Source organism: Schistocerca gregaria, chromosome 1, assembly GCF_023897955.1.
Source record: "Schistocerca gregaria isolate iqSchGreg1 chromosome 1, iqSchGreg1.2, whole genome shotgun sequence".
NCBI lineage: Eukaryota > Metazoa > Arthropoda > Insecta > Orthoptera > Acrididae > Schistocerca > Schistocerca gregaria.
In genome coordinates this window covers 279339436-279352801 of record NC_064920.1, presented here as the reverse complement: position 1 = coordinate 279352801, position 13366 = coordinate 279339436, and the positions used below count along the sequence as shown (strand labels likewise).

Genomic DNA, 13366 nt, shown 5'->3' with positions numbered 1-13366 from the left:
TTTCGAGGTGGATTACGGAGCAAGTAACCCCCGTAAAGGTTATGCCATACATTTTGATGAGAGCTAAGCATCCTCCTTTTAAGATCGTTCATGTAAAGAAGCGGAATTAGTCAGTTAACAGACCGTAATAGGTATTTATGTATGGCTATATATGACCATTTACAGACGAATTCACATAACAGAGAAAATATGTCTTTTAATAACAGTAGGATGCAACACTTTTGCTATGGATACCCTAAAAGTTCTACAGAAAACTTTTTCTCATGTGTTGGAGAAGTCGTGCATAAGGAACTTACTCAGCTCAAATTTACACTTATCATCATACCTGCCAGGTATTTAACATTGTTCTGTAAGTGATCAAATGTTATGGTAACACCTGTTTCTTAGCTAAAGTCTGTTTTAATGATGAGTCATGGAGGTAATTTTTTCTTCTAGCATTGTAATTATTAATGTCATTATTTCTCCAGAACTGTAATAACTTGCAACAAATTTCAGAAGAGAAATAGGCATTTTGATGCTGTAGGTAAAATGCTTAACTCAAGCAGTTGTGTACAAAATAACTGAGGTTGCACACAACATGTAATTGTTGTGGCACGCTTTCATATAATGAAGACGTTTCTTGATGTTGCTATGCCCGAAGCATACTGTGACACGGCGGTAGAGGTTGGGACTTCGCAAAGGAGGGTGCCATCACGTTCCTATTTTACATGTAAATAAGATCGACAAAATCTCCAGACGTGAGGTATGAAAAGTGGAAATGTCTAACGTTCTAAGTGCCTCCTTTTCACAAAATGCCTTTTCAGTGCTATTGTGTTCTTGGTACTGTGTTGCATGTCCCTAGGGTTGTTCCAAGGGCCAAATCACTAAGAAAATATTTCAAACGTTCATTATTAGACGGCTGGAGTTCCAAGTGCCATGCGTCAAGGTCTCCTCCACGTGGTTGATGCACAGTTCGTACGGTAAGCTTTTTTTCATATCAATAAAACATCTTCAAAGTGGAAGGGGGTAATTCTGGTTTCAAAAGTAATAAAAGAAAGTTCTAGATGTGAACAGACAACACATAGGACTTCTGAGAGAGATTTTCTTGAATTTAATTTTGTTGCTCTCTTATAAAAAATTCGAAAGGCATGTGAAAATGTTTTTTATTGGCTACAGTACTGCTAGTTAAAACATTACCGGTGTATTTCTGTTCTTGTTCAAATGTTCGAATGTGTGTGAAATCTTATGGGACTTAACTGCTAAGGTCATCAGTCCCTAAGCTTACACACTACTTAACCTAAATTATCCTAAGGACAAACACACGCACCCATGCCCGAGGGGGAGGAATCGAACCTCCGCCAGGACCAGCCGCACAGTCCATGACTGCAGCGCCTGAGACCGCTCGGCTAATCCCGCGCGGCTTCTGTTCTTGTATTATCACAAATAAAGCGTGATGTGGTGGGGTATTGCTTGTTGACGAATATGGTTTCCAAACTCAGTTTCCGTCGGATCTTTAAGTGACTGTAGAGGCCAATCCTGGAGTTGCAGATTTCTTCCACATTGTTGACATACATTCGTTCTGGTGTGAACTGGCTACACATTGTTGCTTTCCTGCAAGAGCTCGCTTTGTTTTGTAGCACTGCGCTTGCCACCTATTTTCCACGTTAGTTGCTCGAAGCTCTGAGTTCCTTCCCAAACATTGGAACGCTTTATTGGACGATTAAGTGCAGAGTTTCCCAGTCACCAGATTCAATTTAACAGCTTTTCAAATTATCCTTTAATACATTTTTGTATCGTTTGTGTAGTCTTCCTAGTTTTCTTCGATCATTCTTAGCTGGGTGTACGCTGACAGCACTTCTTCAGAGATCGTAGGCGCCTTCTGGAAGTAGTCCATGTCTTCGCACCCATTTGTAAGAGATGTTACAACAGTGGCTTGGTATTCAAAGAGCTTTGTCTTGATGCCGATGTTGTGATTATCAAATACCCTCATCCGAAGACGACCAAAAGCGTGATGGTACGTTTGACGGGTCCGGATTTTAGCATCAGTATTGCATTTGCGGAACGATGGCTGCCAAGGTATGGGAAGTATTCTATGTTTTGCAGGACTTGTTTGCCTTGTATTGTGATTGTTGGGGTATGGCGATAGATTTCGGTACAGATTGATGCAGAATTTGTGTCTTCTGTTAAGGCTTAATCCAATACTTGCATATTCTTCATTAAATGCATTTAGAATTGTTTGTAGATCTTTTTCTGAGTTTGCAAGGACGACATTATCGTTTACATTTTGAAGTGTAATGATGGCTGTAGTGGTTTTTTTAGTCTTTGCCTGTAGTCTACTGAGACTGAACAAACCACCGTCAGTGCTATATTACATTTCTGTGTTCTTTGGCAGTTCCGAGTCGACAATTCGAAATACATTTCCAACAAATATTGTAAGCTAAGTACGAGCTATCGCACAGTCAGCTATCACACAAACTTTCTACATACCCGCCGTGATTTTGAAATTATCTCCAGGTCTATTGTCGACAATAACCTTTCCATTCATGTCATTGTGCAGCGTCCTAACTGTGTTAATGTACAAACAAAACGTAGTGCCACAGTAGTAATAGCACTTCGAACAAAAACTTTGTTTTTCGCACTTAGACCTAGTTACTTCTGTGATATGACACCTAGAAAGTTCTTAACAAATTATTTATTTTATCATTTGTCTCAGTATTGTTTACTGTGAAGAGACGTGCAACATCATTCTGTGGCCTCAGAATACCTTGTTAATTTTGGAACTGAAATAAGTTGTGTAGATAGAGATACATTGCATGCTGATTCTCCTGACAAATGTGCGACTCGGTACTTAAGTGTTTGACGTTTCCAGTCTTCATATATTTTTTACTCTCTTGTTATCGGTCAGTATAGAGTCTTTTCGCCCAGATTCCTTGTTGCCCCTCGAACTCACTGACCCGAAGGCAACAAGATGTTCGGTTGTTTCCGCGAGGCGGTCCTCCGGTTCGGATGCGGCACACGGTCGTCGGTTACGCCATCCGTGACGCATAGTTGGCCGGCCGACGAAAGCGAGGTATCTGTATTCCTGACCTGCGGCGCGCCTTCGTCCAAGTGGGGCGTGCGGCGAAGGACGAAGCCGCGGTATGGCACTTCGGCTGCCATGACAAGGAGGGGCAAACAAGGGAGGTGTGAGGTTTCCATGACATTGACTCAATTCTTGCGCACATCGGAACGTTACAAGCTTCAACACTGCGCTCTGTGAATCAGTGGTGGGTAGAAGACAGATGAGCAATTGCCTTTTCAGCTGTTTTTTGCATCACAGCGAATTCCAGCAGATTATGTAATTAGCTGTTACTTCAGGTATGACCTTAGGATCAGGAACGAATTGTGTCCATCGCGATGGGGGTAACAATACGAAACGGATAAACATAAAAGTTTGTAGTTCGTATTATTGAACGTCTCTGGTAAGTTTACATATGAAGTAGTATTAAAATACCTGTTTGGTCATGCTCTAGGAACTGCAAGATGTGGTGGTGGTGGTGGTGGTGGTGGTGGTGGTCGTCGTCGTCGTCGTCGTCGTCGTCGTCGTCGTCGGCTTCTAGCATGACACGGCGCCTGACCAATTGAGTAATATTGTACTTGGTTGTTTTTCTCCTACATAAGGCATTACCACAATAGATATTGAAGTACATCTCAGAAAAAATTCCAGGATGACCGAGATACAAATTATGCTAGTACCTGGACCTCCACGTTTTTCCACTTATTCACTACTTCTTTTTATAAGAATTAGATTATATTGACACCATTAAGAATCTTCCGCAATAAGCACAAGCCATGCGGCAGTCACAGGGACACACAGCACTGATTTAGAAGAAGCCAACATATTTACTTTACATTCTGTATACATGTCCGCGTTGCCGAATGTGTGAGATTTGTCAGTTTACTTAAGGGCCTGAAGTGTCGTGGCAAATATCTGTACTACTAGGAATGAAAACTGAAAAAACCGTCGCTGCCTAACCCAGTGTTCAAATAATCTCGCCCTTGTGACGCCATATTTCGCCGGAAACCACTTGACGCTATCTGTGGGCTTTGCCTTGGTAGTGGTGATACTCTCCGCCAGGATCACCTCCAGCCTATTGTAAAGTTGTAAATTGTGAGGAAAAATCTTGAACAACGTTGAATGACTATTCGCCCAAGAGTGATTACATTTTATTTTGTTATCCATACGTGTATACTCGTTGCAGCAGGTGTCATATGTTTAGTAGAACTCAGGAAAATTACTTGCATTTTATGATCCTGTTGTACGACCTGGCTTAAATTCTGTGTCATATGAACGTACCGCTTACTGTTGCAGTTTTTCCTCCTCTCATCAGAACTCTGTCACGTAACCTAAAACTGGACATTTGCACACAGCCAGAGTCGTGGCAGACGAGATGCTATTGATCTGTAGTGGGACACGTTTTAAAACATCTTGAATTTCTGATTGTGCATGTCTGGTTTCCAATCATTTATTTGTTCTAAACTCGATTGATACTTTTGGATATCAGTGTAAGAAGTACGGGTATTGTACAGTGATTTATTTATGATTCACCGAATTTTAGGGAGAAGATGCGTACGTGAATCCAGTACCTATTTTCTTTACCAAACACGTTAATTGTGCGATCTCTCAGGTTTTCTCGGCCTGATTGACTCATTCATGGTATTCCGTCAATCCATATTTGTACAATATTTCGACGACCGATCCATCCGTTTTCATCAAATGCTGCAAGTTTTGTTGTTACATGTACTACCAAGCGAAACAATTCTACAGAACACCTGGAAGCACGCTATTAATAAAATTCATTTTGTTTCGTTGATGACGGTAGCACGGGATATTCAACATTTTTTTTTTACGCTAGGTTACAAGTAGTCGATACCAGATCTTGGTCCGTGTGTTGTGTGTTGTATGTTGTAATCAAGCTGCCCTGGGACCTGTTTTTATTGAAAACAAGGGATGTTAACGTAGACTGTCTCCGAACTTAACGGTATCAACGATGCTGTGACGTGTTATGTATACAGAAATTTTGCCCCGTCGTATTTGCCAACCTGAGTTTTTACAGAGTGGTTGTTGTTCATTTTAGAGATATGAACTTCAACGGCTGTGAAAGATAACGTTATTGACTGATTAACAATCTATCTTTTCTACATTACATTAATATTGCTAATATTCTAACAATTAAATTGGAATCGGACTTTAATAGAGAGGCCTGTTCTGAAATACTGTTATTAATCGTGAACCAATTATTAACATACGTCGCTACATATTTACCGAAATTTTACTAAAAATCTCTTAGATCATAATAAACAAGTTACTGTTTGAGGGTACTTCTGGAAGAAAGGTAACGTGACGCGATACTTTTTTGTGTATTTGACTATTAACTACCTTGCACGCCTGATTCACACCATATGTTGGTACGGTTACTGATAACTGATAGGTAACAACAGACAGATGAACATTTCACGAAAAAAATTGCGGTGACAGCAGTGTTTTGTTGAAGTTTTCTCGGTTTACATCGCAACTGCGTGCTCATCGGTGGTCCGCAATGGGCAAGATAAGTTTAAGATAGAGTTTATCTCGTAGTACATTGGATTGCAAAGAAGTATCAACTTTTAATCAGTCGTAGCTGAAGCATACATTCAAAGAAATGTGTGATGATTGTGGTCTATCTTTGCAAAACACCATTACGTCTATTTTCGCTTTACGCCGCAAACATACTTCAGAGTAATTGTTAATAAAGTAATATTTTATCGCTAGAATATTTGTGAGCCTGTATATAGTAGGTGTCATGGAACAGACTGCCATCTGCAAAAATTTGTCGGTGCATGTTATAAGAAAAGGTTTCCATTCTTCTATTGTAATATTATTTTTAAGTATGCGTCTCTGGTTGTTCTATTTAACAATGGAGAAATCACTCCGGAAAATTTTCGCTTCTTTTAGACGCAAGTTATTTTTCGCTAAAAACGATAATTAGTCGATTTTCACGCATAACACTCAGTAACACCTATAAAAGCAGCAACCATTGTGCAGAGCGAGTTGGCTCAGTGGCTAGCACACTGGACTCGCACTCTGGAGGATTACGGTTCAATCCCTCGTCCGGCCATCCTGATTTAGGTTTTCCGTTACTTCCCTATATCGCTTCAGGGAAATGCCGGGATGGTTCCCTTGGAAGGACACGGCCGACTTCCTTCCCTAATCCGATGAGACCGATGACCTCACTATTTGGTCCCTTCAGTCACATCAACCAACCAACCAACTAACCAAATAACCAACAACCATTGTACTGTGCATACAAACAGTACAGTTGTAAATATTTAGAAATTGTGCTGAAACATCTTTGGATCGTAAAAAAGTAGGAATAACGTTTTTCAACAAAAGTAAATTACTCCTAATACGTACAGTAAGCTCCTGGTTGTCCCGTTTGATGACTATCCACGCATAATCTTGCAGTTATTGAAAAATTAAGAAAAAAAAACTGAGCCAGAAGTATTGTGTTGTAATTAGAATGAATATTTTCTGTAAATGATACAGGATGAATTTAAAGCTGGGAGAAACCAACTTTTAAGTCCACGTGCTGAGAAATACTAGGCACTGTTCGACAAAATTGCTCATAAGTCAACAGTAATCAAGACCACGAAGTGTGTATCAGCGTACCAGCGGCGGTACGTGCCTCTACATGTCTTCTGTGTTGTCGTAGTTTCGTAACAGAGGCAGTAAGAGGCGATCAGTTTTCGGACAGCGCGTAACTGTGGTAATAAGTTTGTATTACGTACTCTCAACAGCGGTAAACATCGAGCTGAGTACGCGTCACCGCGAGGTGGGAGAAGAAGTGCCTGTGATTCATATTTTACCGCCAAAAGATTGTGTAGGTCCCAGTCATAGCATCGGACGTCGCTGAAATATTTTTCTGTTTTCAGTTTCGTCTTTACGCCAAAGTCCGCTCTTATTTCCTGAAAATATTTTTTCATATAAAGTCGATTATTACCAACTTAGGTGGACGACTGCTTTCCGAAAGCGAATGAAAGCAGTTGATACGAAATACGTTGTGGCTCAAGTCGAATTTTATAAATAAGTTGCCAGTTTAGCCGAGTTATGTCCAAGTAACGTAGTTGGCTATCAAGTGTCTCGAGTAGCATGATTTGTAGATACATTTAATAGCAGTTTCCAGTAGAAACATGTGTATTTCTGGATTGTTAATGAGTTAACTGTGCAGTCTCGGGTCCGCATTAACTCAAACAGTCGGCAATTTCTTGTAGGAATCGGAAGAAGGAGCTAATGTCATCCATTACGTGATTCGGTCAGATGTACGCAACCTCTTCAGCAGATCGCGTACGTATCAGGTGGTTTCCCTGCACAATTCGTGTCAGTTGCAGCTATAGTTGCACAGCCGATGGCTTATCTGTTATCGACATTATGCAAGTGGTTGCATTGTCATTGATGGTTGAGAGCCCAGGAAGGCTAAGGCTGAGCAGCCTCGAATGTCCCGAGAGGCAAGGCAATAAAAGCAAATGCGCCGTTCGCTCGTTTGGCCGGTCCTGCACGGCCATGCGGCAACAGTGGACCAGCGTTCCGGTTTTTAGTCCCTCCGCTCGCCCGCCTCCCCACGCTCCTGCCTTTTTATCTCTGCCATCCTCCTCCTCCTCTTCTCCCTTATCTTCGGCGCCTGGCAGCGTCACATGCACACGCACTCTAGGCATCCGAACGGACAGATTTTGAGGAGAGGCCGAGTGCTTTGATCCCTCGTCATTGGGAAGGGACCGCAGGAGTGCGCCGGTGGGCAAATGACCTTGTGCCGGCCGCCGTTGCGCGGCGCTCGGCTCGCTCGCTCGCCGGCCGCGGCCGCGGCTGGAGCTGTGGCTTTCACCGCGCCTCAGTCGCTCCGTGGACGGCTAGCAGGCCGTGCGCGCAATGCTGCCGCCAGGCGACGGTGATGCGCCATGAAGCCCATCACGTTCGAGAACTTGCGCCGCCTCGTCGGTGGCGGCCGCAAGAGCAAGAAGGACCGCGCCGAGTCGTCTTTCAAGCGCAGCGATTCCTTCAAGCGCATTTCCATCAAGAGGAATTACCTGGAGCGCGGAGGAGGGAAGGCCAAACAAGCTGCCAAGGCGGCGGCGGCCGCCGCCGCCACGGCGTCTGCCGTAGGGGGCGGTGCGGAATCCGCCGCGCAACAGGAGCCGGCCTCGCTGGCGGCGGAGGCCACCGGCAAGTTGGTGACGATAGCCGACGAGGAACCGGACTCGATGGTGATCGGCTACAATCAGTGGATTCGTGGTATGCGCGACGGCGGTGCGTCAACGGCTGAAGGCAGCGGAAAGTTGCGGATCTCGGTAGAACCGGCGCCGTCCACGGCTGCCTCCCGACGTCCGCCGACGCCACCCCCGCGTCTCACGAAAGATTCTGGCTCGGTGGAGATCTTACGTTTCGAGCGTTCTCCCGTGTACACGCGGAGGCAGCCGCGCTGTTTCCGAGGTGACGATTTGGGACCTAGTGCGAGTGCTAGTGTGGGCAGCAGTCGGCCGGACTCTGCGCTTAGCGTCAGCCTCGGGCGGGTATGGATGGACGCGCCCCTCGCAATGGCTCCGCGCAGCCTCGAGTTACCGCGTCCGTCGCCGACATCGTCGTCTGGTGGCGCCTTGGATGGTGGTGCTGGCAAAAGAGCACACCATTCCCTCGACTCGGCGCTAAAGGATCATCATCGTTTTCAACCACGCACCATTTCACCCGCCGTGTCTTCTAGTAAGGATTCTGGTTTCTCATTTTCCAATCCGAGACTGAGTGACGCTCCACTGCCTTCTCCGCCACCGTTTAGTCCCCCATCCAGTGGCGGAGGCTTCTTCCGCAAGAAGAAGCCAGCTGTCGCGAAACCGAAACCTAGTGTGAGTCGCGATGGCTACTTCAAGAGGACCAGTGGTGCTAGCTGTTCTGTCAGACGTAACAGCAGCCGCAAGAGGAAAGGCGGTGGTGGACAGCGCCGTAAGGGACAGCAGTCGAATACGGCGCGATCTGACATGTATCAGGTAGTTATTAGTCGGCCCCCTCGCTCACTGGCGGCGCTCAAGCTCGATCCCATGATCTTCGTACCGCCAGAGAGGCGAAGCGCTCGCCGTAACAACCACAAACCAGTTAAATACGAAGTGCGGGAAATTCGCGACTACTGTGCGCCGCACGACTCCACTCATTATCCCCTGACGCTCGGTGGACTGGATGACGACGACGATGACGATGACGGACTGTACGAAAGTATTCTGGGAGACTATCATGATAAACAGTGTGACAGTGCAGAACGGCAGTACCCTCCACTGCCTCCAACCCGTGGAGCGACAGACGGAGACTCCAATGCGCGGTTAGGCGACGAACCGGCACAGGTGCCATCCCCTGCACCGGGTCCAGTGAGGAGCAGTACTTCTGGGGACAAAACTTCGCGTTCCTTGGGAGAAGGGGATAAATCGCGACCAATTTTACGACATAGCAAAAGCCACGATGTGGGCGAAATAAGTGCACGACCGATCAAGAAAGGCGAACGCTCACGCAGTGTTGTTTCTCTTTTGTCTACAGAACAATTAGAAAGACAACCCGCGAGTTACTTACCGGAACTCCCTGTGGCAGCTACGTGCATTACCCTAACTGGCGACGCTGCATCCGAGTCCGATGATGAACCACCCACGCCCCCCGTGCGAGTGACAAGTGTGAAACAGATTCAGTGTATTACGGTAGTGGAAAACAGCGAGTCAGAAGAAACATCGGAGGAAGAGACGTATGTCCCACTGGGCGTGTCTCCCGTGCCCCGGCGACGACCAGTGCGGAGGAAGAAGTCACAGCAGCTGCGTGGCAGGAACGCCAACGTCAAGTACTTGGCGAAGCCGGGCGTGCACCGTGCGGCCTCGACTCTCCGGCGAAGCCGCCGGGGACACGCAACCAAGAAGACGGGTGAGTCTTCTCCTGCCTCGGGCAGCAACAAAAAATCTGGTGCAGGATAATTTTGACGGTCGAGACTGTCGCCGCCCACTTATTTGAATAGCCACGCCTGTTTATGAAACGAAATAAAACATCTGCCTATATGCGTCTGTCTCACAGTTTTCAATAACACCCACTATTGGTTTCAACGGTAGATATTGTACATTTCTTCTTAAGTGATAATCCGTATACATGTTTATTTCTGCCCAGTGTAGGCATCTGTAAATACAAGAAAGCAGTACCCGGTAGAAATACACGAGTGTGAATTCTCAGTTATGTGAAAATCCTGTGTATGCAGATAAAAGTGTAAACCATCGAAACTAAACGCGTCATTGGTTCTGTAAGGAAGTTGAAATTTCTTTGCTCGATTCTGCTGTGGCTGAAGATACAGGCATAAAAGGGAATGTGGATTTGACATTGTGTTCACCCAGCGCTGTTTCGATAATACAAAAAATCGTTGACAACCCGTAATGAAAATGACAGGCATATCAGTTGACAACCCGTAATGAAAATGGCAGGCATATCAGTTGGCCACCTTTCTGTCTCGCACCAAGAATAATACTTTCTACATCTCACAAGTAATCACATTATTGGTGAGAGATGTACAATAACTATATGACGTACTGATTTTCTGGCGGTATTTTTTATGTAGAGGTTCTTTTGTTTTACCTTTAGTATATTAGTTTTATTAGCCTAATACGGTAGGATTTCTGTTGTTCTGCATAGAAGGTGGGTTAATATGATGAGATTTTTGCGGTTTCGATGTGGGTGCTCTCAAGTTTTCATAACCAAGAGCAAGCGTTTCATTTCACTCTTTATCATTCTTGGCATTAAGTGGGATCAGTAGTGAACACTTTTCTGTTAATTCGACTTGATAAAGAGCATGACCCTATATTCCTGAAGAAACTGCTACTTCTTCTCCCACCTCGCGGTGACGCGTACTCAGCTCGATGTTTACCGCTGTTGAGAGTACGTAATACAAACTTATTACCACAGTTCCGCGCTGTCCGAAAACTGATCGCCTCTTACTGCCTCTGTTACGAAACTACGACAACACAGAAGAGATGTAGAGGCACGTACCGCGGCTGTTACGCTGATACATACTTCGTGGTCTTGATTACTGTTTTCTTATGAGAAATTTTGTCGAACAGTGCCCAGTATTTCTCAGCACGTGGACTTAAAAGTTGGTTTCTCCCAGCTTTAAATTCATCCTGTATTCTTGTGGCGTAGCGACTTCACATGCAGTCGCCACAGAGCATGAGCTTCTTTGAATAATTTAAGCAAATATTGCCGTATCACGGTCATAAGACAGCGAAGAAGCAAGTTTCATCTTCTATATGTAAAGCGAATAGAAGGAACTGTTGAGTTTCACTCTTTACTCTTTGACGTAGCTACACGACAGCCACTGAAGAAACTGAATTAAAAAGTGAAGAGATCGAAGTTCGAAGACAGAATAATTTTCAGTTATATGTCACTCATCTGAGAGAAAGATAATGCTTTACAATTCGACAGAAATTAATCAAATTGAGGAAAAAAGCGAAAATTAACACTTTTCCCCAGATTTGATCTTGAATTCCTATCTACATTTCGTGAATAGCGTTGGTATAAACTGTAAGCTGGATTAGAGTTCTGGCCCGGTACATATTTTTAATATATGTGGTTGGTATCCTGGATACTCCACGAAGACGAGCTGAAAAGTAATGCATGTTGATTGTATGTGAAAACTCTTACAGGTTTTTAAATAAAACAAACATCATTAACGTTCTACACCTTTGTTCTTCATGTCCACATATTTACAGTCTCTGACGCTAGAGGGCTCCGAATTGTAGCGTCTAACATGGCGTTGTGCAACGTAAGTATGTGGGAGCGGGAGTAACAGCGTATTGTAAATAAGAGTTTCGAATTCGAAGTGTTCGTTCACCAATGGAGAACTATCTTTCGGCATGACAATATCAGAGCACACCTAGAGCTACAAAATCTGCAATCATTCGACGCCTTGGGTTCACGGTCATCGATCATCCTTCATACAGTCCCGACTTGGCCTCATCAGATTTTCATCTGTTTACAAAAGTTAAAGAACACCTTCGACAACTTCCCTTTGATAATGATGAAACGGTGCAAACAGAGATGAGGTTGTGGCTCCGTCAATAAAGTGAAACATTCTCCAGTGATGGTACAATCTCAAGAAAATATTCTCTCGTTGGGAGAAATTTCTCGTCGTTAGGGTGACTACTTTGAAAAATAAATATGTGGATATGAAGAACAAAGATGTTAAAAGTTAATAAAGATTGTTTTATTTAAGAGGCCGTAACAGTATTTAAAATTCAGAGGCATTAATTTCAGCACGACCTCGTACAAGGTATCTACCCAGACTTCTCGGGTGTCCCATTTGACAGATGTAGGCTGTTTTTCCGCAGCATCACGCCTTCAGCAGTAAACTGAAGGGCGGCTTCATTATTTTGTGTCGGCCGTTTATACTTCCACATACAGTCTGCACGTGCTTCAAACGATCAGGTGCGATGGGTGAAAATCTGAAGAATCCATTCGTAGAGGTCTGGATCTGAGGAATTATTTACGCCATTTGATCAGTTCTTTCTCAGCTTCATTACGTGTCTGTAATACGAAGACCATTACATAAGACCAAGCCACACGAAACAACAACATTAAGAATTTAGGTTAATAGAAAGTTCAAAAAGCTGACCGCTTACAAAGAATGAAAGAGAAAAACTGAATGTTTTCGAAAGAAAAGTAATGAGAACAATCTGGGGACCTGTGTTGGCGAATGGTGCATGGAGAATTCGAAAGAACAATGAAATTTATCAGTTAATGAAGCAACCCACTATCATTCAGAAATTAAAAAGTAGGAGACTGCAGTGGACTGGACATGTGGCCCGAACGGAGAACAACAGGATCACCATTTGAAGACGCTCTCCAGGCAACAAGACCATTGGGCCGACCTCGTACAAGGTGGAAAGATGACATAGAGAAGGTCATCGCAGCATTAGGAATTTCCGCAGGGTGGAGAGAGGCTGTGAGAGATAGAGGCGGTGGAAGCAGATCGTTGGTGCAGCGCGTGGTCTACAGGGCCTGTGATCGCTGAGAAGATAGAAGAAGAGAGATCAAAAGTTCTAAAAACAAGATCCTCTGCAACGAGGAACACACTTGAGCTTAGACATATCAAAAGCAAACTAAGAGGGAGATGAAAAATTTTGTTCAATAAATTGAAAGTTGTTCATGTCAGGATGTCGTCCGGTGTTAAATACAAGTACTAAGAAGTTATTTACCAATCTCTCACATGGAAATCAAAGACAGTGTAAATTAGTAAAAAATACTCCTTGAAACAGTTACAAGCTTCTCAGAGTTTTAAAATTTAAGTAACGTAATGGCATGGCTTAATGT

At 44.1% G+C, this 13366-nt stretch overlaps 1 protein-coding gene across 10 annotated transcripts in view; it reads left to right on the top strand.

Moving 5' to 3' along the window:
- The window catches only part of LOC126340904 (disco-interacting protein 2), a 1418593-nt gene that overhangs the window by 809941 nt on the left and 595286 nt on the right, over window positions 1–13366 (top strand). For 5 of the 10 annotated variants that reach the window (XM_050001735.1, XM_050001733.1, XM_050001734.1 and 2 more), the window contains exon 1: window positions 7877–9940. The exons of 4 other annotated variants lie outside the window; for them this stretch is intronic. In XM_050001735.1, the coding sequence (XP_049857692.1) occupies window positions 7951–9940 (1990 nt within the window). In that variant the 5' untranslated portion in view covers window positions 7877–7950. Of the gene's footprint in view, window positions 1–7875; window positions 9941–13366 lie in introns of those variants that run through there. One more of the 10 variants, XM_050001732.1, reaches the window with a different exon arrangement.